General features: G+C 50.2%; 1 protein-coding gene across 1 annotated transcript in view; it reads right to left on the bottom strand.

The window, feature by feature from the left end:
* LOC119969455 (protein diaphanous homolog 3) overlaps positions 1-23,390 on the bottom strand; it is a 172,319-nt gene that overhangs the window by 6,728 nt on the left and 142,201 nt on the right. The window contains exon 12 of the mRNA XM_038803100.1: positions 6,794-6,946. Within this exon, the coding sequence (XP_038659028.1) occupies positions 6,794-6,946 (153 nt within the window). The remainder of the gene's footprint in view (positions 1-6,793; positions 6,947-23,390) is intronic.

Below are 23,390 nucleotides of genomic sequence, written 5' to 3'. Positions count from 1 at the left end.
TAGTCCTTAAAGTTCGGTAGAATGAGACCTGATATTGTTAAAACGTATAATATTCTCAAGGGACTTGACAAGGTAGATGATGGAAGGATTTTACCCTGCTCTAAAATGCTCGAAAAAGGGGCACAGTCTCAGACTAAAAGATCAGCCATTTAAGACTGAGGTGAGAAGACATTTCTTCACTCATAGGTTATGAATCTTTTGTACACTCTACCCCATGGAGCTCTGAATAGTCAGTGATTGAGCATATTCAAAGCAGAATTTGAACATTTTTGGATATTAAGGGAACCAAGAGATATGGGGATAATGAAGGAAAGTGTAACTGAGGCAGAAGATCGACTCCAATCATAATGAAGGGCAGAAAAGGCTCGATGGGCTAACTGGCCCACTTTGATTCCTATTTCATACGTTAGTACTGACAAATTGAGGTTATACCCAAGTCCCTTTCAAGAATTCCAGCTGTAAATTCATCTCTCCCTTTTAAAATTAATTATACTAGCCAGGATAGGAGATTTTTTTTTAATGTTTTTATTCAGAAGCTTTCATATTGTACAGGACAAAGGAAAGCGTGAACACATATTAAGAACAAAAATATACTTGCACATTCTCTCTGTGTCTGCGTGGGTCTTACCCCACAACCCAAAGATGTTCAGGCTAGGTGGATTGGCCACACTAAATTTCCTTTAATTGGAAAACAAGAATTGGGCACTTTAAATTTAAAAAATAAATTTAAAAAGAGAACAAAAATATATACACATCGGTCGTCGTCCATTAGTTACATCGGTTACAGCTTCTTGTTTTAATTTCTCTGGTAGGCGTTCATTTCCAGCTGGGTCCCATTCTTCCCTCTCCCGGTTTTCTTCCTGACCCCCCCCCCCCTCCCCTTCTGGTGTCCCCTCTTCCCTCATCAGTTCTTATGTCCAGTTCCTGTTTGGTTGGCATGATGCTGTGTATAGTGTTATTTGCTGGGCCAGGTTGTGCTCCATGCCTCTTTCATCTCTCCCCCCCCCCCCCCCCCCCCACACACGCCTCTGCTTGCGTTTATTGTTGTACTGTGGCATCCCTCTCCCTTCCCCTGGCTTATTGGTTGTTGGCTACAAAACAGGTCTTGGAGCAGCTGTGTGAATGACTCCCATGTTTTGTGGAAGCTCTCGTCTGACCCCTGGCTGGCAAATTTAATCTTCTCCATCTGGAGAAAATCTGACAGCGCGGACAGACAGTCTGCAGCTTTGGGTGGTGCTGCGGGTCACCAGCCGAGCAGGATTCTCCGGTGGGTGATTAGGGAGGCAAAGGCAAGGGGGTCAGCCCTCCTTCTCATGAAGAGATCTGGCTGCTCTGATACCCAGAAGATTGCCACTGTCGGGCATGGATCTACCTTGGATATTGCCTTGAAGAAGGCTGGCCAGAACCCGTCAGGTCTGGGGCAAGACCAGAACACGTGTGTGTGGTTGGCCGAGCCTCGTTAACACCGTTCACATTTGTTTTCCACCTCCGGGAAGAACCTGCCCATTCGGGTTCTGGTTAAGTGGGCTCCTTGTACCACTTTCAGCTGCATTAAGCTCAGCCTTGCGCACGTGGAGGTGAAGTTGACCCTGTGCATTGCTTTGCACCAGAGTTACCACCCTGTTTCAAACCATATGTCTTCCTCCAACCTTTCCCTCGTCTCGTCCAGTGGCGCACCTGCCCTTCCTATCAGGCGCCCATAAAAGTCATCGCAGTTCCCCCTCCCTAGGATGTCCACGTCCAGCAAGTCCTCCAACAGCGATTGTTGCAGCGGTCATGCGTACGCTTTTGTTTCCCTACGCAAAATGTTTTTGACCTGCATGATTCTTAGCCTGTTCCTCCCCGTCAGCTAGAACTTCTTTGTTAGTTCCTCAAATGTTATTTGACTGTTAACTGTGTAGAAGTCCCAACTGTCTATCTCCCCCCTTGTCCTGTCTCCAGCTTTTGAAGGTGGCATCCATTATGGCTGGCGCAAACCTGCGTTCGTTGCAGATGGGAGCTTTACCGGACATTTTAGTTAATCCAAAGTATTGTCGCAGTTGGTTCCATGACCGAAGTGTTGCAATCACCACTGGGCTCGTTAAGTGTTTGTTCGGTGGGGATGGGAGCGCAGCTGTGGCCAGGGCCTGGAGGGAGGTCCCAATGCAAGAGCCCTCCTCCCTTCGCACCCACTCAGCTTCTGGCTTCTTTATCCATCCCTTTACCCTTTCGGCAGTTGCAGCCCAATGGTAATATTTCGGATTTGGGAGAACTAGGCCCCCTATGGTTCTTGTTTTCTGCAGTACCTTTTTGGGAATTCTAGGGCTTTCCCCTTCCCACACAAACACTATGATTAGTTTTTTCTAATAAGTTGAAGAAGGCCTTGGGGATGTAGATCGGTATAGATCTGAACAGGAAGAGAAACCTGAGCAGTACGTTCATCTTGATCGTCTGCACTCTGCCTGCCAGGGTGAGTGGGAGTGTGTCCCATCTCTGCAGATCCTTTTTTACTTCCTGCAGCAGGCTGGTCGGGTTCCATTTGTGGATCCATGTCCACTCATGGGCGATTTGGATTCCCAGCTTTGCCCCTCCCGTTTGCGGGTTATTCGGGAAGATCTCACTTTTGCTCAGGCTGAATTTGTAGCCGGAAAGGCTCCAATCTGTATTATTGTCACAAGTAGGCTTGCAATGAAGTCACTGTAAAAAAACCCTAGTCGCCACACTATAGTGCCTGTTCAGGTACACTAAGGTAGAATTCAGAATGTCTAATTCACCCAACAAGCTGTCTTTCGGGACTTGTGGGAGAAAACCAGAGCACCAGGAGGAAACCCATGCAGACACATGGAGGACATGCAGACTCCACATACATCCAAGCCAGGAAACGAACCTGGGTCCATGGCGTTGTGAAACAATAGTGCCTACCACTCTGCTACTATGCCAACCAGGAGCTTTCTGGATTCCCTCCATGTTGCTTTGTGGGTCTGATATGTAGAGGAGCAGGTCATCGCATAGAGTGAGACTCTGTACTCTGTCTTCTCTCTGGATCACCTTCCAATTCTCACCGCCCTGAGTGCGATTGCTAGTGGCTCGATCAACAGGGCGAACAGCAGGGGGGACAACAGGCTTCCCTGCCTTGTGCCTCTATGCAACTGGACATACTTAGAACTGATGGTATTTGTCCGCAGGCTCCATGGGAGCATTGTACAGCAGTTTGACTCAGGCGGTAAATCTTGCTCCAAGCCCGAACCGCTCCAGTACCTCTATATGAGGTATTTCCTTCAACTCTGTCGAATGCCTTTTCTGCACCCAGGGAAGTGATCACCTCTGGCGTTCTCTCACCAGATGGAAGTCATCATCACATTCAGCAGGTGCCTGATGTTCAATGTTAGCTGTCTACCCTTGACAAAGCCTGTTTGGTCTTCTGCTACCACCTCTGGTACGCTGTCCTCCAGTCTCCCGGCTAGAATTTTGCCCAGTATTTTCACGCCCATATTTAGCAGTGAAATGGGTCTGGAGGACCTGCATTCTGTTTGGTCTTTGTTTTTCTTGGGTATCAGTGAGATTGAGGCTTGTGCCAGTCTAGGTGGCAGGGAGCCCCTCGTCAGCGAGTCTGTAAACATCTCCCACAGGTGCGGTGCCAGTGCTGTCGCAAATCTTTTGTAGAATTCCACCGGGAATCCATCTGGTCCCGTTGCTTTCCTGCCTGCATGGAATTAATACTCTCCATGACTTCTCCCAGTTCTAGGGGTGCTTCCAGCACCTGATTGCTATCTTTCCCCACAACTGGCATGGCAAGTCCATCGAAGAGCTGTTTCATCCCCAAGTCCCCTGCTGGGGGCTCGGAGGTGTACAGCACCCGATAGAAGGTCTTGAATGCCTCATTGACCTTTTCTGGCTCTGCTACTAGTTTGCCTTTGCTATCTCTAATCTGAGCTATTCATGATCGGACCTTTATAAAGTTGTGCATTAGTATCCAAATTATAAAAATCTGCAAAAAATCCTCAGCAAAAAACACACTTGATTTATATCTTCAAACACTAAAGAAAGAGGAAGTTCTGCTAGCTGTGGGCACTGATACCATAGAAATGATTATGAAGATTTCCTCTATTGAATTTGCAGCAAAATAATAAAATCACTCTTTTCAAATAAGTTTGTGATTTTACTAGGAATACTGATCAGTGGAAACCTTCATAAACATATTTGTTTATTTATTGCTCAGAGCATTATAACAACTCTTACTTCTGGATAGTGACAGTTAATTAAAGTATCTATAAATTACAAATTGTGTCATTTTAAATAAGTTCATAATTTAATCTATTTTCAATCCCTGTTATGAATGCTTTAATATTTGGCTGTTTGTAATCATGTCCACAGTAATATATTGGTTTACAGACATCAATGCTTAGCAGCCTCATATTTCATTGATGGTTCTGGAACAGTGAAGTCATAAGTGCTCCTGTGAAACAAGCATTCGAATCATCTTGTAGAATGCTCTGCATTCATCTTCAACCATTCTCAGTTTTCTCTAATGAATGGGTCTACTTATTCCACTGTCAATAGGATACCCTCTCACAAACTGATCAAGTCTGTGAGAACAGGAATAGGCTGAATAGGTTAATGAGCACTAACCGCTGCTCAAAGACCACTGTTGCCCTCAAGGGTGTGGTGATTTTCTTATTGAAAGATCCAAATCTCTGATCCAAAGAATGAATGCCACGGGACATTAGCATTGCAACAGATGGTGGCTTCATGTGCCTTTGGAGTTGTTGCGACCATCAATTCACTCAAGGACACGAGTAGAAGTAAACTGTGGCTTTAATCGACTGACAACTGAGCCTGCCTGCGACTAGCTGAACTGAAGGCAGGCTTGCAAGACCGCAGCACTTTATACTCCGGTAGTGGGTGGAGCCATGGGCGGAGCCCTGTACATGCTGCTCATCTCCCCCTGTGGGCAGAGCCGCGCAACGGCTCACAGACGGAGCCCACAGGTACACAGTGATACACAGTGTGAATTTATATTATACATTCACCACAGGAGTCAAACTGGATCACAGTATTTCCTATCAACTCGTTTGTTCTTTGTTTCCCCCACAAAGAAGATCTGAAGTTGTGGCCTGGTATCAAATGTTCAGGTTAGAGAAACACATCTTCAAATTCAATTTAGGAACACATCAATAATGATGTGTTAAAATATAGATAATAGTTTGAGTCTGGTACCAAACTGACTCTGCACAACCTTGAGTAATATTTTTGGCAGTATATGGGGAGAATGAATGGAGGATTGTGCATACATGCTCATATATATGCAGAGCTCCACTCACCAATATTCAAATGGCAGATACATTTTTAATGATTGTGAATTGCTGAAGGACCAGTCATTTCAATCAGCCCAATTTTAACTGTGTATAAAATGTGTTTTGAGTGAGTTAAAATTGAGTCCTTAGTGTTAATATTTTTTTAATGTTAAAACTAAGCTTAAAAGGTTTTTAAATTTTACATGGGTGGCATCAGCTATAGCGATTCAGTGTGAAATTCAAGCTGTATTAGACTATCTCCTGGTGACAGTCACATGTACCTCTCAGAATTGAGTGCAGCTGGAGATCAGCAGTTGCACTCCTGAGCTCGAGATGTGATGTGTCACGGTATGATATCCCGGGACAGATCCTGCCATTCTTACAGCTTAACTCCGGGATCACAATTTTAAAAATTTCATGCAACACATGAGCAAAATCAAGAGGGAGAGAGAGAGAGAACATTGCTGGCACCGTTTCTTTACTCATTCATGGGTAAGATTGTTGGCAAGCGTCATCATTTTTCACCGAGACTAAAATGCCTTTGTAACTCCCCCTAAAATGACTTAGCACGCCACTTCATTAAAAGTCAATCACATTGCTGTGGGCTGGGTCTGGAGTTACAGATAAGCAAGTGCAGATAAGGGCAGCAGATTTCCATCCATGAAGAACCTCAGGTGAGTTTCTGAAACAATTCAGTACTTATGTGGTCACCATTACTGATACTAGCCTATTATTCCAGGTTTAATTATTTCTAACATAGGCATCAGGAAGATGCCATTCGGCCCAGTGAGCCTGCTCCGCCATCCAATATGATCATTGCTGATCTTCCTCCACAACACCTTTTCGGTCTGTCCCTATATCTCTTAAATTCCTTAGCACCCAAAATTCTGTCAATCTCTGCCTTGAATGTTCCAAACAACTGAGCATATACAGCATGTCCCAGGACAGAGAGTTTTTTTAAAAAAATTGTATTATTTTTTAAATTTAGAGTACTCAATTAAGGGGCAATTTAGCATGGCCAATCCACCTACCCTGCACATCTTTCGGTTGTGGGGGCGAAACCCATGCAAACACTGGGAGAATGTGCAAACTCCATATGGACAGTGACCCAGGGCTGGGATCAAACCTGGGACCTCGGCGTCGTGAGGCAGTACTGTTACTCACTGCGCCACTGTGCTGCCACAAGGACAGAGCGTTTCAATGATTCACAACTTTTTGGTTCCCCCACTGCCATTTTACAATCTGAGTTTATCTCTCTGTATCATTCGGATTACCAGGTCAGGGACATAACCACAATGTTACTCTTTGCTAAATTAGAGTGAATCCGATTTAATCAGAATCAACCACGCCGTGGAGGAATTGCTGGATATAGGTCACTGCAAAGTTTTTCTTTTACTGCAAAGGTTTTTAACAGACATATCTGAACAGCATTTGGCAGACCCCTCGTCATTGATCATGCATTTCGCACCAAGGGCCAGTTTCTCATGGTTTAGCTTACAGCAGAATAGATCTCAGCTTACCTTAGTCAGGGAGGAAAGACAAAATCCTTTTGCCTTTGCCTTGCCGGCATTTGTGTTCAAGAAGTTACCAACTGCAAGGAGATACTCGAGAACGGAAACAAACAATTTGCTGTCCAGCAACTGAGAACATGCTTTGATTTTTTGCCTGATCAGCTGGAACAAAAGCAAGATGAGAAGATTAATGGGACTTGATGCCATTCGAAACTCAGAATCACGGACAACAAACCAACCCTTATTTTCAGCATTTCAGCTGACCAAGGTCGAAAATACAGGTCAGAGCTGTGAAAAGTAAACTGAAACACCAAACTTGGAATACGTCATTTTTATTTTTTTTTAAATCAGGTTGGTCTGCAGAAGACTGATTAAACACATTCCATTTCTACGTTTTTAATGACTGGCCTCGTCGTTTTTTTAACCAGTGGAACTATAAACGATATCAGTTTTTCCATGTGCAGGGCATCAAACCCTATTCGAAGTGTCATGATGGACTGGATGTTGGTGGTGAACATCCAGAAGTAATTCGGGTATATTCTGACTCCAAAACATTTAAGATGAGCTGAAACACTGTAGCATACAAGGCTGCAAACCAAGAGCTGAGAAATGAGATTCAAATAGGTAGGTGTTTGATGGCCGGTGCAGACGTGATGGAAGAAAGGTCTCTTTCTATCCTGTAAAACTCTATGACTTTATGACTAAGTGAAAGTCCAGTGTAGAAATGGAAGCAGCAACTCTCTAGTTCACAAGGAAAGTCTGGTACATGCTCTGTAAGACTAACAGTGAACATAAAACCATCACGATTGTTGGACTGCGAGCATTAGCAGGGTTGTGTGCTCCTTTCTAGACCCTTAGTGATACATAATTAAGACACCTATTTTGTATTTCAACTGTTCTTGCTCTGAGGGATTGTTCAATCCCTCGGAACAATTTTTCTCCACTGATTTCTATTCTCCGGTTCCCCCCCACTGCCTATCCCATTGAAAGGCCAGTCTATGTTCTGATATCATCCATCCGAGCCATTTTGGCTCTTCTTTGTGCATGTATTCAGATGTTTTTCCTCTCAGTAACTCTTTTTCCAAAAACTCCTGCTTACACCGAACCATTCAGAAACAGACTTCTAGGCAACGTTAATGCATTACAATTTGAACCAAACAAACTCGCTGGGCGCGATTCTCCGGACTCACGACGGTTCGGAGAATAGCGGGCGTCGGAAATTTTTACGGCGACGCTGTTCCGACGCCCTCCCGTTATACTCCGAACCCCGCAAAATGTCGGAGTCGCCATTCCCGACAAACGCCTCCTCCCCGCCCCTGACACAACCAGAATCGCCACTGATAGCCCCCCCCCGCTATTCACCGGCCCGGATGGGCCGAAGTCCCGACGTCATGGCGCCCTGTTTGCACGTCGTGAAACACACCTGCTTTTTAAATTCGTCAACCAGTCGGCCTGGCTGACGACAGCTTGGAGGAGGTTAGGGCACCACTCTGCGCACCGCTCAGCGCACCGCTCAACGCACCGCTCGAGTCTGGCCACAACGGGGAAGGCATCCCTGAGAACGGGAGGGGGTCCAGAGCGGGGGGAGTGGGGGAGACGGAGGGGGCAGTGGGGGAGACGGAGGGGGCAGTGGGGGAGACGGAGGGGGCAGTGGGGGCGACGGGGGAGGCAGTGGGGGTGATGGGGGAGGCAGTGGGGGGTGATGGAGGGGGGGGGGGTTAGGTAGAGAGTGAGCCGTCCAACCCCGTAACAAAATGTCTGCCAGCATGCCATGGTGTGCCGGTCATGAGGACACGGCCGCTGGTTCCCCTGTGGCTTCCGGACACAGGCCACTGACGCACCCGTGAGGAGGTCATAGTTTACTGGCCGTTGGATGCAGAAAGTGACCAGGGGTTAGGCTGCCCGCTTGTCAGCAGCGCGACCAGGCCACCGGGACACACAGGTATCCCGTGGCTGGCGGCTGCCGAGGTGTCGACTAACCTCCGTCTAACATGTCCCGTTTCTCTGCCCCCCACCACCCTTCTGTAGGTTAGCACGATGTATGGGAACAGAACGGCTATGTTCTGCGCAGTGGTTCGGGCCGCTTTACTGGATTTGGAGATGCAGCAGCATCCACACCCACAACCCGCAGTGGATGCAGGGCCAGCTGCAGCAGCAGAGGGAAGGGCTGAGGAGTTGCCAGTCGTCGAGCAGCATGGGGGGGGGGGGGGAGTAGGAAGAGGAAGAGGAGAGAGTGAGGGTGCAGCCACGGCGCCAGAGGCGACGACCAAAGCCGAGGGTGTACCGTGTCCGGGTCTCTTTCCTAACAATGACGGACATCACCTGCAGGAGAAGACTCCGGCTGAGTAGGCAGACGGTGATACATATCTGCCAACTCCTGTCGCACCTCGCCCCACGTGGAACGGGGGGAGGACACGCGATCCCGGTTGCCATCAAGGTGACGGTCGCTCTGAACTTCTATGCTACCGGCTCCTTCCAGTCTCCGAGCGGGGACGTCTCTGGGATCTCCCAGTCATCGGTGCACAGGTGCATCCGGGATGTGACCGACGCCCTCTATGCCATCGCGGACCGCTACATCACCTTTCCCGAGGACCAAGCAAGTCAAGACTCACGAGCTCGTGGATTTGCCAGTGTGGCCGGGATACCGAGGGTTCAGGGGTCAATCGACTGTGTTCACGTCCCCATGCGCCCGCCTGCTGTGGACAGGGACGTGTTCACAAACAGGAGGGGGACATACTCCATTAATGTCCAGGTGGTATGCGACCCCCACATGAGGATCATGAACGTCTGTGCAAGGTTCCCAGGGAGTGTGCATGACTCCTACATACTGGCGCAGTCGTTCATACCTGCGATGTTTGAGGGACGTCCCCCCCGGCTGAGGGGCTGGTTGCTAGGCGACAGGGGTTATTCGCTGAGGTCTTGGCTGATGACGCCTATACGGAGGCCTCAGTCCAATGCGGAAATACGATACAACGAGGCCCATGCAGCAACCAGGGGTGTGGTGGAGCGCTGCCTTGGCCTCCTGAAGATGAGATTCAGGTGCCTGGACCGCTCCGGAGGGGCCCTGCAGTACCAGGCTGACAGGGTCGCTCGCATTGTAGTGGTCTGCTGTGCGCTGCACAACATCGCGATGCAGAGGGGAGATGACCTGCTGCAGGAGGCGGAGGGAGAAGCTAGTGGCAGTGGTGCCAGCACAGAGGAGGAGGGGGAGGAGGAGGAGGAGGAGGAGGCGAGGGAGGAGGAGGAGGAGGAGGAGGAGGCTGGCGGAGTGGCGGGCGCAGAACGCAGACACGACCCAGGTGCTGGTGATGTCCAGGAGGCGGCACGACGGACCCGGCAAGGACGGCGGGCACGCGACGCCCTGGTGGCAACACGGTTCACGCATCGCATGTGACGTCCCCGATGAACACCAAACCACCACCTGCATCGCTAGTCATGCAGAGGGTCACCACACAACTGCCACCACCACAACCCCCCCCCCCTCTCAGTGTACACTGCTCCACTTCGACATCACGCTTATCACTGGGTCCAGACGGTATGGCACAACATTGATGGCTGTGTCAGCGGGTGTGATCAGTGCCATGTGGAATGATGACAGCCCGCTCTGCGAAGAGCTGTGAGCTCAGAATCGTTAGAGAGAGTCTGACCCATGGCAATAGCTGAACCATCCACCTTGGTGGCCGCTGAGTTCGTCACTGACACTCCATCACGTGCCCGCGTGGGCTAGCTGTGGGAGGGGGTAGGGGCAGGGACTGCACACCCGGCACCGAGGTTTCACCACCCGTCAACCCCAGCGACACTCGGTCACCATCACGATTCCTCTGGCTGTGGAACAATCACACGGTATTACAAGTAAGGTGGAACAGTGCGTTTAATATTAACAATTATTTACAGGTGCCCTAGCCCCTACAACTAAACTGTGCCCTTCACCCGTGCCAACTTACTCAGTGTCTATCTTAGTTGCCTTACGGGCCCTACCACTACGTCTAAGTGACTCCCCAGATGATACAGCAGGAGTGGAGGAGGATTGCTGTGAATCGCCCCCCTCGACTCGTTTCTCCTTGGCTAAGCGTTTCCTGGGGCGACCCGGCCTTGATGGGCCAGGCTGCTCTGCGGGCGTCTCGGGTGACATTGTGCCACCCTGCTCTGCCTGCTGCCCACCCGATGCACCAGGGATGGGACGGGGGGAGGCCGAGAATTCCGGGACGTCCCGTGATGGCCTTAATGGGACAGACCCCGAAACCTCCTCCTCCCTCGGGGAGCCCGGTGGCCCCCGGGCCTCACTTTGGGACAGAGGTGCGAGCGGGGAGGTGCCCCATCGCACCACCGACACCTGGCGCTGCCAGTCCTGGAGGCCTGCAACGGTATCCACCAGGATCCGAACGTTTGCACACACGGAGTCCAGGGAGTTAGACATTCCCACCAGGGACTGTGCGACCTCAACCTGTGTGTGCACGACGCCATCCAGCACATGTGTCAGGCGGTTGATGGTCTCCGCGACCGACTGCTGGGACTGTGCTATCGACTGCTGGGACTGTGCTATCGACTGCTGGGACTGTGCCATGGCGTGCTGCGACTGGGCCATGACCTGCTGAGACTCGGCCATGGCCCGCAGGGCGCCGGCAATGTCGTTTTGGCTCTGGCACATTGCTGCCTGTGAGAGGGTAACCCTGTCCAGGGCCGAGGATGACTCGTGCACATTAACCCCAACGTCTTGCATAACCTGACCCATTGCCTCCACCGCGGATGCCACCCGTGCGGTGTCGGACTGGGTCTCTGCCATGAGCGGCACCACTCCCTGCTCTTGGACGCGGTTCGACTCCTCTAACAGCATCTGCAGAGCCAGGAAGGCAGCCCTCCTCCCGTCATTGTTTCCCTGGGTTTCCTGAGGCATCGGCTGTGCGGGTGGGTTGATAAACTCCAGGAACTCAGAAAACGTCTGGGAGCCAGCTGCATCCTGGGCCTGGTCTGGCCTCCGCGAGTCCGGGCCCTCTGTTGCTCCGACCTCCACCTGCTGTACCTGCTCAGCTGTGATGTGCCAACCAGACTGTGCCCCAGGAGACTCATCACTAAATAGGCCCGCCGGGGTGTGTGTCTCTGGGATGATGGATGTGGTGGGAGAAAGCAGTGCCGCAAGCCCGACGCTCTCAATGTTAAGGGCCTCCTCCAGGGTGTGGGGCTGCTCAGCGTCAGGAGGGTTGTCCCTGGCCATTTCTGGTGGTTGTGGACTTCGAACCCTCTGTGCGTCCTGGTCCGCAGATTGGGTTGGGGCGGATGGGGCTGCCCGCTGATCGGGCACCCTCTGTTGTGAGGCCCCGGGGGAGGTGGCGGCAGATTCCTGTCTCCGTCTGGAGGCAGACGGCCCTGGTCGTTCGGCATCACGTCCTAGGGAAGAGAATGAGATGGGTTATTTCGATTTGCTCGGCAGGCCGCTGGACGGTCCCAGTGGGCAGGGTGTGTGAAGGGACAGAGGATGGGGGAGGGGTGAGTGTTTGTCAGGGAGGGTTGTCTCACTTGCTGCAGTTCCGCCAACCTCGCATAGCGCGATATCGCGGGTGGCAGACCCCCCAACAAGGTCCAGGGCCCTCTGTTCAAAGGTGCTGAGGGGGTGCAGGTTGGGCGAACCCCCTCCAGTCTTGTGCCGCTCACGGTGGTTGTGAGCGGCCTTGGCCTGTTGGGGGAGGGAACATAGGTAGATCATTACAAAACGGAAGGTATCAGCAGTCCGTTCAGATACTGGCACAGTTTGGGGGGGGGCAAGTTGTCATAAGACGATTGCATCTCTCCTCGGGGCCAGAGCGCTGGGTCTGCGACAACTTTGTGAACCATCCTCAAATAACTCTGCCCCAATCCCCCTCCCCCCCCTCCCGTGCCGGGGGGGGGGGGGGGGGGGGGGTGTGCTTAAGTTAAGGGGGAGGGATGGTTGTGACTAGGGGGCACCCTCATGGCACTTACCCTGGCAGCCCTGATGAGGTTGTGCATCTTCTTCAGACACTGGTCAGCTGAACGAGGGGTCTGCCCCACAGCACTGACGGCAACAGCAACCTCACGCCAGGCCTGGCGCACCGCGCTGGCAGGGTGGCGATGGCCTCTACGCGGGCAGATGATGCCCCTCCTCTGCTCGATGGAATCGAGCAGCATCTCCACATCAGCCTCCACAAATCGCAGGGCTGCTTTCCTCAGCTCCGACATCGTGGCCTACAGTTTCTGTGCTCGCCCGCGCCTATTTATGGCGTCGGGCGGCGTCACGTGGGTGTGTTCGTAGCGTTGCCACGTTCCGGCATCATCGCGCACGTGATTGACGTGGCCCCGTTCCTATCCCATTTCCCGGACGTGAATACCTCGGGAAATGGATCGTGTGGGGGGGGGGGGGGGGGGGTGTGCTTAAGTTAAGGGGGAGGGATGGTTGTGACTAGGGGGCACCCTCATGGCACTTACCCTGGCAGACCTGGTGAGGTCGTGTAGCTTCTTCCTACATTGCTCAGCTGAGCGAGGGGTCTGCCCCACAGCACTGACGGCAGCAGCCACGTCACGCCAGGCCTGGCGTACCGCGCTGGCAGGTTGGCGATGCCCTCTCCGCGGGCGGATGATGCCCCTCCTCTGCTCCACGGCATCGAGCAGCGCCTCGACGTCAGCATCAACAAAGCGAGGAGCAGCTCTCCTCGGCTCCGACATCCTGCCCGACAGATTCTGTGGTCGCCCGCGCCTTTTTACGGCGTCGGGCGGCGTCACGTGGGCGTGATCGTGTCGTCGCCGCGTTCCATCGTCATCACGCACGTAATTGACGGGGCCGCGCTACTAGCCCATTTCCAGGAAGTGAATCCGTCGGGAAATGAAGCCTTCGCGACCGTCGTAAAACGCCCCCCATTTTTACGACGGTTTTATGATTTTCCGCGGGTGCGGAGAATTTCCCCCGCTATTTTTTCCAACAAAAACAAACTTATACTGCTCCACACAGCCCATCCCCCCCCCCCCCCCCCCCCCCCCCCCCCCCCCCCCCCCCACAACAGTGTAAATCTGACCCTATTTTCAGTTCTCTCCAGATTTGACAAAGAGTCATCCAGACTCGAAATGTTACCTCTCTTCTCTTTCCACAAATGCTGTCAAGCCTGCTTTCTGTTTGAGATTCCGCAGTAATTTGCTTTTATCACTATTTTTTTCCACCTGAATTCAAATGCTCAGAAGTAAAGCCACTTATGAATTTGGTGTCATACTGTTTGCTGGTCAAGTTGTGGGTACTTTGATGGTCAAGCACATTTTTTGGCAATGCTGGGAACATCCAATATTACTGCAAGATACTCACAGGTCACATACATAATTTTTACATTCGCAGTAAAGCCTCCATCTCTCTTGCCAAAGAGCATGCTTTTTTTAAAGAGTATGACAGAGTTGTCCCACTGGCAGAACAGACTGGGCCCATGACAGGTTTGGGAGAACAAACAAGAGGAAAAAACGTATTTGACCTCATCTTCGCCAATCTACCTCTCACAAATGCATCTGCCTTGACAGTATCAGCAAGTGTGACCACTATACAATTCGTACAGAGATAAAGTCCAATATTTCCACAAATTATGGAAACCCTCCACTGTGCGAAACGGGATAGATGAAGATCAGAATGGGCATCCATGAGGTACTGTAGGCCATCGACGGGAAGAGAATTACACTCAACTACAATCTGAAATCCTATTGCCTGGCATATCCCTCATTGTAAAATTGCCATCAAGACAGGGAATGAATCCTCATTCAATGAAGAGCGCAGGAGGACACGCCAGGAACAGCACTAGGCATACCTAAAAATGAGATGACAATTTGGTGAAGCCACAACACAGTGTACATGCATGCCAAACAGCAGAAGCAATATGTGATAGACTGAGTGAAGCAATCCCACAACCAATGGATCACATCAAAGCATAGCACTCCTGTCACATCCAGTCATCAATGGAGTTTGACAAATTAACAAGTAATGGGAGGAGTCGCTAAGAATATGCCCATTCTCATTGATGGTGAAGCTTGGCATATCTTGCAAAAGACACAACTGAAGCATGGGCAACCACCTTCAGCCAGAAATGTTTAATGGATTATCCATCTCGGCCTACTCCGGAGGTCCTCATCATCAATGAATTTGATTCATTCCAGGTGAACTCAAAAAATGACTGAGCCCACTTGATGCAGCAATGGCTACAGACTCTGACAAAAATCTGGATATCGTGCTGAAAACTTGTGCTTCAGAACTAGCTGCACCTTTAGACAACCTGTTCCTGTACAGCTACAACACTATCATCTATTCAATTAGTGGAAAACTGCCCAGATATATCTTGGGTGAGATTCTCCACAAATGCGGAGAGTCGTAAAGGCTGCCGTGAAACTGTCCGTGTTTCACGGCAGCCTTCACACCGATTCCCGGGACCCGATTCTCCCCCAACCCCCCAAAATCGGGGCTAGGAGCGGGACCACGGGAATCACGGCGTCGCCGCCTTAACGACCGTCGTTAAGGCCGCGCGCCAAGATGACGCGCGTCTGGCATCTGTATGATGGCAGCCGCGCATGCGCAGGTTGGAGCCGGCTCCAACCCGCGCATGCGCGGGTGACGTCATCATGCCATTGATGCGCGGTTCCGCATTTCTCCACCGCCACCCGACAAGATGTGGCGGCTTGATCTTGTCGGGCGGCGGAGGGGAAATAGTGCGTCCTTTTTGGACGCAGGCCCGATGATCGGTGGGCACCGATCGCGGGCCTGTCCCCTCCCGAGCACAACGGTGGTGCTCCCGCCCCAAACGGGCCTCTGGATGCCCCAAACGGGCATCCAGCGGCCGTTTTTACGACGGCAGCAAGCAGGTGTGTTTGCTGCCGTGACAAAACGGGCATAAAGGCCCGGCCGCTCGACCCATCGGCCGCGGAGAATCGCCGCTCGTCGTAAAAAACGGCGAGCGCCGATTCATGACGTGGGTCGGGCGTGGGGGGAGGGGGGGGGGAGAATAGCGGGAGGGCGCAAAAAATGTCGGGAGGCCCTCCCCCTATTCTCCCAACCGGCGTGGGCAGCGGAGAATCCGGCCCTTATCTAGAAAATGCAGGATACATACAAGCCAGCCAATTATTGCCCGATCACACTACTTTCAACCACTAGCAAAATGATGGAGGGTGTGTTTATTAGTATAGTCAAACAACTCTTACTCAGCAATAACCTGCTCTCCAAGCCTCAGTTTTGGTTCAGCCAAGATCACTTGGCTCAAGGGCAGCACGGTGGCACAGTGGTTATCACTGCTGCCTCATGGCGCCAAAGTCCCAGGTTCGATCCCGGCTCGGGGTCACTGTCCATGTGGAGATTGCACATTCTCCCCGTGTCTGCGTGGGCTTCGCCCCCACAACCCAAGGATGTGAAGGTCAGATGGGTTGGCCATGCTAAATTGCCCCTTAATCGGAAAAAATGAATTGGGTACTTTAAATTTGTTTTAAAAAAAGATCACTGGGCTCCGGACCTCATAATAGCCTTGGTCTCAATGTGGACAAAAGAGCTGCTCGCACTCTATCCAAATCCAGGGAGGGGAGGGGGAGGGTGGGTGGTAGCACAATTACCATTAATTAGAAACTGAATGGAGCAGCCACACAAATACTGGCTGGAATTCTCCGGTCATTTGGATTCTCCTTTCCCACCGGCAGCACACACACGCCCGCAAGTTCCCCGATGGTATGGGCGGCTTCAATGGGAGATCTCAAGTGGCGGGAAGAGAGAATCTCGCCGCCAGCGAATGATCCGTCGCCGAGAAACACACAGCTGGGGGGCCGTGATTCCTGCCCTCTGTGGATACAATAACAAAGGTCGAAGGTTGGGATTTCTGTGACAAGTAACTCATCCACCAACACTCAAAAGCCTATCTGCCATCTACCAGAAGCAAGTCAGGAGTGTGATGAAATATTCTCTAGGGGTCTGGATGACTGCAACGACAACAACACTCAAGACGTTTAACACCATCAAGGATAAAACAGTCCATTTGATCAGCATCCTATTTACCAGCATAAGCATTCAGTCTCTCCACTACTGGTGGACAGTGGCAGCAATGTGTGCCACATACAAGATGCAATTTAGCCTTGAAATCCTCTACCACTCAAAATGATAGGGACAGAAGATGCATGGGAGCACCATCACCTGCACGTTCTCCTCCAAGCCAAGCACCCTGATTTGGAAATATATTAGTGTTACTTCACTGTTGCTGGATCAAAATCCTAAAACTCCCTCTGTGACCGCAACATGGGTGCTCCAATAAGATACAGACTGCAGCGGTTTCAGAAGGAAGCTCACAACCATCTTTAAAGACAATTAAGGATGGGCAATAAAAGCTGGTCTTGCCAATTGTCATGATAATGCAGACATGCACGTAATGAGATACAAACAGGCAGCGAATGAGCACAGAGAACAGGACATAACCAATCAGCAGGTAGAACACTTGGGGGTGGTTTCCCACTATAAAAGGCATGAGGCACTCACACTCCACCTCTTTCCACTGGGGACATCTACAGAGCGAGTCCGGTGTATTTATCACGTAACACCTACAGCAGGTGGTAAGAGCTAGTCTGGTTCAGTCAGACAGAGTAACCCCACTTAGGTTAGCAGAGAGTCGAGCTCACAGATAACCGAGTTAACTGGTTCAATAAATCAAATTGAACGAACAAGTCTGGAGTATATTTCCTGTTATAGCTGCACCCAGTTGCAGCCCGTGTTATCTCAGTGTGCTTAACACGACACCAATGATGTTCACGTCCCATGAATTAATTTTTTTAAACTTTCTATCTTTTTTTGATGCGAAATACCAACACTATAACAACCTGTAAATATTGCATGCATACACACACACACAGACAGTTCGCCTACCGCTGCAACAGGTCCACAGCAGACGCCATCTCCATGGCCCTGCACTCTACCCTGGAACACCTAGATAACAAAGACACCCATGTCAGACTCCTATTTATCGACTACAGCTTAGCCTTCAACACCATCATTCCTACGAAACTCATCTCCAAACTCCATGGCCTTGGCCTCGGCTCCTCCCTCTGCGACTGGATCCTGAACTTTCTAACCCACAGGCCACAATCAGTAAAGATAGTCAACAACATCTCCTCCACGATCATCCTCAACACCGGTGCCCCACAAGGCTGTGTCCTCAGCCCCCTGCTATACTTATACACCTGTGACTGTGCGGCCAAATTCCCTTCCAACTCGATTTTCAAATTTGCTGATGACACCACCGTAGTGGGTTGGATTTCAAACAATGACGAGACAGAGTACAGAAATGAGATAGAGAATCTGGTGAACTGGTGCGACGACAATAATCTCTCCCTCAATGTCAAAAAAACGAAGGAGATTGTCATCGACTTCAGGAAGCGTAGTGGAGAACATGCCCCTGTCTACATCAATGGCAACAAAGTAGAAAGGGTCAAGAGCTTCAAGTTTTTAGGTGTACAGATCACCAACAGCCTGTCTTGGTCCCCCCCATGCCGACACTATAGTTAAGAAAGCCCACCAACGACTCTACTTTCTCAGAAGACAAAGGAAATTTAACTTGTCAGCCACGACCCGCACCAATGTTTACAGATGCACTATAGAAAGCATTCTTTCTGGTTGTATCACAGCTTGGTATGGAGCCTGCTCTGCCCAAGACCTCAGGAAACTACAAAAGGTCATGAATGTAGCCCAGTCCATCATGCAAACCAGCCTCCCATCCATTGACTCTATCTATAATTTCCGCTGCCTCAGAAAGGCTGCCAGCATAATTAAGGACCCCATGCACCCCGGACATACTCTCTTCCACCTCGTTCCGCCAGGAAAAAGATACCAAAGTTTGAGGTCACGTACCAACCGACTCAAGAACAGCTTCTTCCCTACTGCCATTAGACTTTTGAATGGACCTCCCTTGTATTAAGTTGATCTTTTCTCGACACCTTGCTATAACTTCAACATTATATTCTGCAGTCTCTCCTTCCTTCCCTATGTATGGTATGCATTGTTTGTACAGCATGCAAAAAACAATACTTTTCACTGTATACTAATACATGTGACAATAATAAATCAAATCAAATTTGGAATTGGGGTTTTAATTGTTTAATAGACTGCACCAGTATATAAAAGGGGATTCAGGTGGCCATGTTTTGTTGTGGAGAAGTGATGACTGGCCACAATAAACTTGATGTCGAAGGAGTCAAGACTTGCTTCCTGGAGCGGGATTCTCCGACACCCCGCCGGGTCGGAGAATCACCTGGGTCCGGCGTTAATCCCGCCCTCGCCGTGTCCCGAATTCTCCGCCACCTGAGATTCGGCGGGGGCGGGAATCGCGCCAGTCGGCGGGCCCCCCGCGGTGATTCTCCGGCCCGCGATGGGCCGAACTCCCTCCGCTGACAAGCCTCTCCTGCCGGCGTGGATTGAACCACCTACCTGACCGGTGGGAGCAGGATGCGCGGGCAGATGCCGGGGTCCTGGGGGGGGTGCGGGCCGATCTGACCCCAGGGGGTGCCCCCACGGTGGCCTGGCCCCCGATCGGGGCCCACCGGTCGGCGGGCGGGCCTGTGCTGTGGGGGCACTTTTTTTCTTCTGCCTTCACCGTGGTCTTCACCATGGTGGAGGCATAAGAGACCCCCTCCCCTGCGCATGCGCCGGGATGATGTCAGCAGCCGCTGATGCTCCGGCGCATGCGCGGACTTATGCCAGCTGGCGAAGTCCTTTCGGCCCCGGCTGGCATGGCATCAAAGGCCGTTCACGCCAGCCGACGGAGCGGTAACCACTCCGGCGTGGGCCTAGACCCTCAATGTGAGGGCTTGGCCCCTAAAGGTGCGGAGAATTCCGCACCTTTAGGGGCCAACTCCAACACGCTCCAACACGCCGGGACCCCCCGCCCCGCCGGGTTGGGGGGAATCCCGGCTCTGGTTCTTATTATAGAATTACCATCGGAGTTTAACCAGGCTGACTGCAGTGTGGGTCTTTCTCCCACCTTGTTAAATCCAGCAGCAATGGGAATTAATAAGTCACATATAGGTCTCAATTAGCCTACTGGCAGATGGATACCTGATGCCACCCTCTCCCACTGCTTGTGCATGTGGTGGGAGCAGAGATGTGGCTGGCAGATCACCTGATCGATTTAAATTTTCCTTTGCCTTTAAATTGGCCGGCAGTGGAGTATTAAATTCAGTTCCCTTTGTGTGACAATCCTATTCTTGACAAATAGCATTTAACTGATTTAAGGAATGTCCTGTAGTTACGCTAATATTTTGAAAAGTTCACAAACCTCTGCTGACATTCCAACCAGAATTCTCAAATCGGAAACCAAAACTCTGACGTGATTTTTAAAATTTTCTGCTTACACTGGCATGGTTATAATTAAAATCTCACAACATGTGAAATGAAGTTCATGGCGGATCATGGGAAAATATGTTTGCAACTTGAAGAGTATCTGTTTTGGGTGCGGATTATGCATATGCCTGGAAAGAATGAATATATTGCAGATTCTTCAGATATCTTCCCGAAACCACTACAAGTTGAAGAGTTGGTTCGAAGAGAATCTTTAATAAGGACAAACTGTGCATGTGATTTCTTCATTAAGATGTCTTTAGCTACAGCCACATCATTCTGAAGATTAATATTTCACGGCACAAATATTTGCTGTGAAAGGCACTGAGCACGGACTACTTCAAATTCCAATTTCTCAAAAGGATATGTAAAACATTTCTTCTTCGTCCTTATAATGCTATGCCTGACTTTAAGTAATAGAATAATTAATCTAGAAGGGATCCGAGACAATTGAGCCTCACTGTCACCCTGATCCAAGTTACTACAATGTTCACTATGGTTAACTCTCAGAGGACCATGGCGTATTTGCAAACTGCATTCAAAATTATTACTGGGCTAGAATTTCACTGCCAGCTTTATGCATCAGTAATGTTTTTTGAAAGCTTTCCTGTGTTCAGTATTTCTAGAACATCTAAATTCGCCTGTGGGTGCACTTCAGAGAATTCTCATGCAAAGAATTCTCACAGTCCAGGATGCCGCAGTCATAGCAGACAGATGTGATCTCACTCATTGGGCAGAAAACCCAGGAACACCCTTTCCAAACCATTCCCATGAGCATTGGAAAGATAAGCAGGATGATCTAGATAGAAAGACCCCATCACATAGAAAGGAAAGCACAAAGGAGGGTGCAAGAAGCCCCCCTGCAGGCAGAAAAAAAACCCTTGGAGGCCAGCGTGCTCCCATTGTAATAAAAGAGACCAGGAGGGAAGACTGTAGGCCAAATAGGACTTCATATGAGGGAATAACCCAATGACTAATGCTTGAGAACAGGCAGATACTCTTGTGACTGAAACCACCCCTTTGGATGGCACTGCACTTATGTCTGTCTGAGCTAGACAAATTCCCAGAGAGCTCCCTCAGTTCCAGGAACAGCGTCCCCACGCCCATCCTAGGATGCGAGTAAGTCAGTTGTACTGCTCTGGGACATAGGGGCCACTCAGTCATTGATGTTGGATGGAAACGTAAACCTATCCACTATATCCTCCCTGAAGGCCAAAGACTTAATCTGTGTTTGCACTGCTCCATAGGGATCATCCAGAGTGTGACATTGTTTCAGGCCCTGTTGCAGCAGGATCTGTCCCTGAACCATCAGTAGCAGGAATCGATTTTCTCCTTGGAAATGATCTGGCTGGCAGCAGGGCCTTAGCCAGGAACAAAGGAACAAAGCCCTCATCAGACAGCAGAAACCTGAAAGAGAGTAGAAAGTGGAAGGAGATCCAAAGGCCCATCTACTCGAGGACAGCTGAGTCACAGGAGACATGGGACACGTTAGGAGAGTTGCCCCTCCCAAGCCAAAGGCATTGGTTGAGGAGCCAGTGATTGGTCTGGATGGCAGCATTAGGGTGAATTTAAATGGCGACCAGGAAAGTTCCCAAATTGGTGCAGAAAGAGAGAAGATGATGCTTTACTTAGTTGAAAGGCCACCAGGAGGTACAACGAGAGCTCATCACCTACCAGAGACAATAGGGGTCCAAGAGATACACTACCCAACTACACTATCCAACTAACCAGCAGAGTGATTCCACACAGGCTGCACCCACCTTAATGCAGAATCGCGAGGCAACCTGACAGAGCAGCCCACTGCATTTGAAATGCTCCATAACTACCCAGCAAGCTGTATCACTGTGACCCCACCTGGTATGGTTGCAGGTGATGCCCCTTCCAGAAGGCGATCTTCCTATCACCTGGGCCCAGAAAGGCTAGCCCAAGTTCAGGAGCAAATTACTCACCTGTTACTGGGCCAACCTAAAGCACCTAACAGCAGAAACTAGTAACCATCCCGCTCATGATTATAATTGCCCATCTAAGCAATTCAGTGTTACTGGTCATGGGTTCTGTGGGTTCTTGCATTGCTGAGGAGTCCGATTCTGGAGTCTGATCTCCCACTGCACATTTAGCAGGTGTTGCTAGGAGGTGGGATTGATTCTTGGCCTTAGATTTCTGCTATTCCTTTCTCAGACCCCTTTTCCAAGGCCTCCTCTTGTCATCGGGTGGCCGAGAAGAATCGTGTCCCTTCAATCAGGAGGTTCCTCCAAATAAGTTTTTTCTGAGCATAGGTCTACCAGGCATTGACATTGATGGCGCATTTCTTAATGTAAACCTTCACAGTGTCTTTGAAGTGCTTCCTTTTGCCCTCCTCTTGTTTGGAAGACTTCCTTGAACTGAGCAAAATTATTCATTTGGCAGTCAGTACTCTGACATCTTCAGAATATGGTGGCCCAGCGGAGTTGGTTTCATGGCCTCGATGCTGGTGCTCTTAACGTTGTTATATTAACGTTGACAAAAAACAACTTGACCAACCATGTAAATGCTGTGGCTACAAGAACAGTCAGAGGCTAGCAATTCTGAGGCATGTAACTCGACTCCTGATGTGTATCCAACGATACTCAAGATGCTCAACACCATCCAGGACAAAGCAGCTCATTCAGCAACTTATATATTCACTTCCTCCACCACTGATGCAGTGAAAAGTGTGTACTATGTACAACATGCACTGCAGCAACTCACCAAGGCCCTTTTGACAGCACCTTGCAACCATGACCTCCACTACCTAGAAAGATAAGGGCAGCAGGCACATGGAGCATCACCACTGCCAGTTACGCTCCGGTCCACTCACCACCTTGAGTTGGAAATCTATCTCCCTCTATCGCTGTCGCTGGGTCAAAATCCTGGAACTCTCTCCGTAACAGCACCGTTGGTGTGTCTGAACCAGATGGACTTTCGCGGTTAAAGAAAGCCCCTCACCACCATCTTCTCAAGGACAATTGATTTCAGAAACAGATAATGGCTTTGTCCACATCCCAATGAATAATCCAAAATCATCCACAAACTCATTATGATACCTTGTGAATTGTGAGCTGCCACAGGTTGCTGGTTGCTGTGCATTGTTCTACCATTTGCTTCGTGACAAAGGCATGTTGAGGTTAACCACCCAAAATTTTCATGAAGTTTGCTGCACATTAATTGCCCATTTTGTCTTCTTATACTGGTCCCAAGCTATAATGGGATATATGCATGACAATATCTACCAGGTTGGTTCCTATGTTTGAATAC

Source organism: Scyliorhinus canicula, chromosome 7, assembly GCF_902713615.1.
Source record: "Scyliorhinus canicula chromosome 7, sScyCan1.1, whole genome shotgun sequence".
In the NCBI taxonomy this organism is placed as follows: Eukaryota; Metazoa; Chordata; class Chondrichthyes; order Carcharhiniformes; family Scyliorhinidae; genus Scyliorhinus; species Scyliorhinus canicula.
This window is presented reverse-complemented; position numbering and strand designations above follow the sequence as displayed.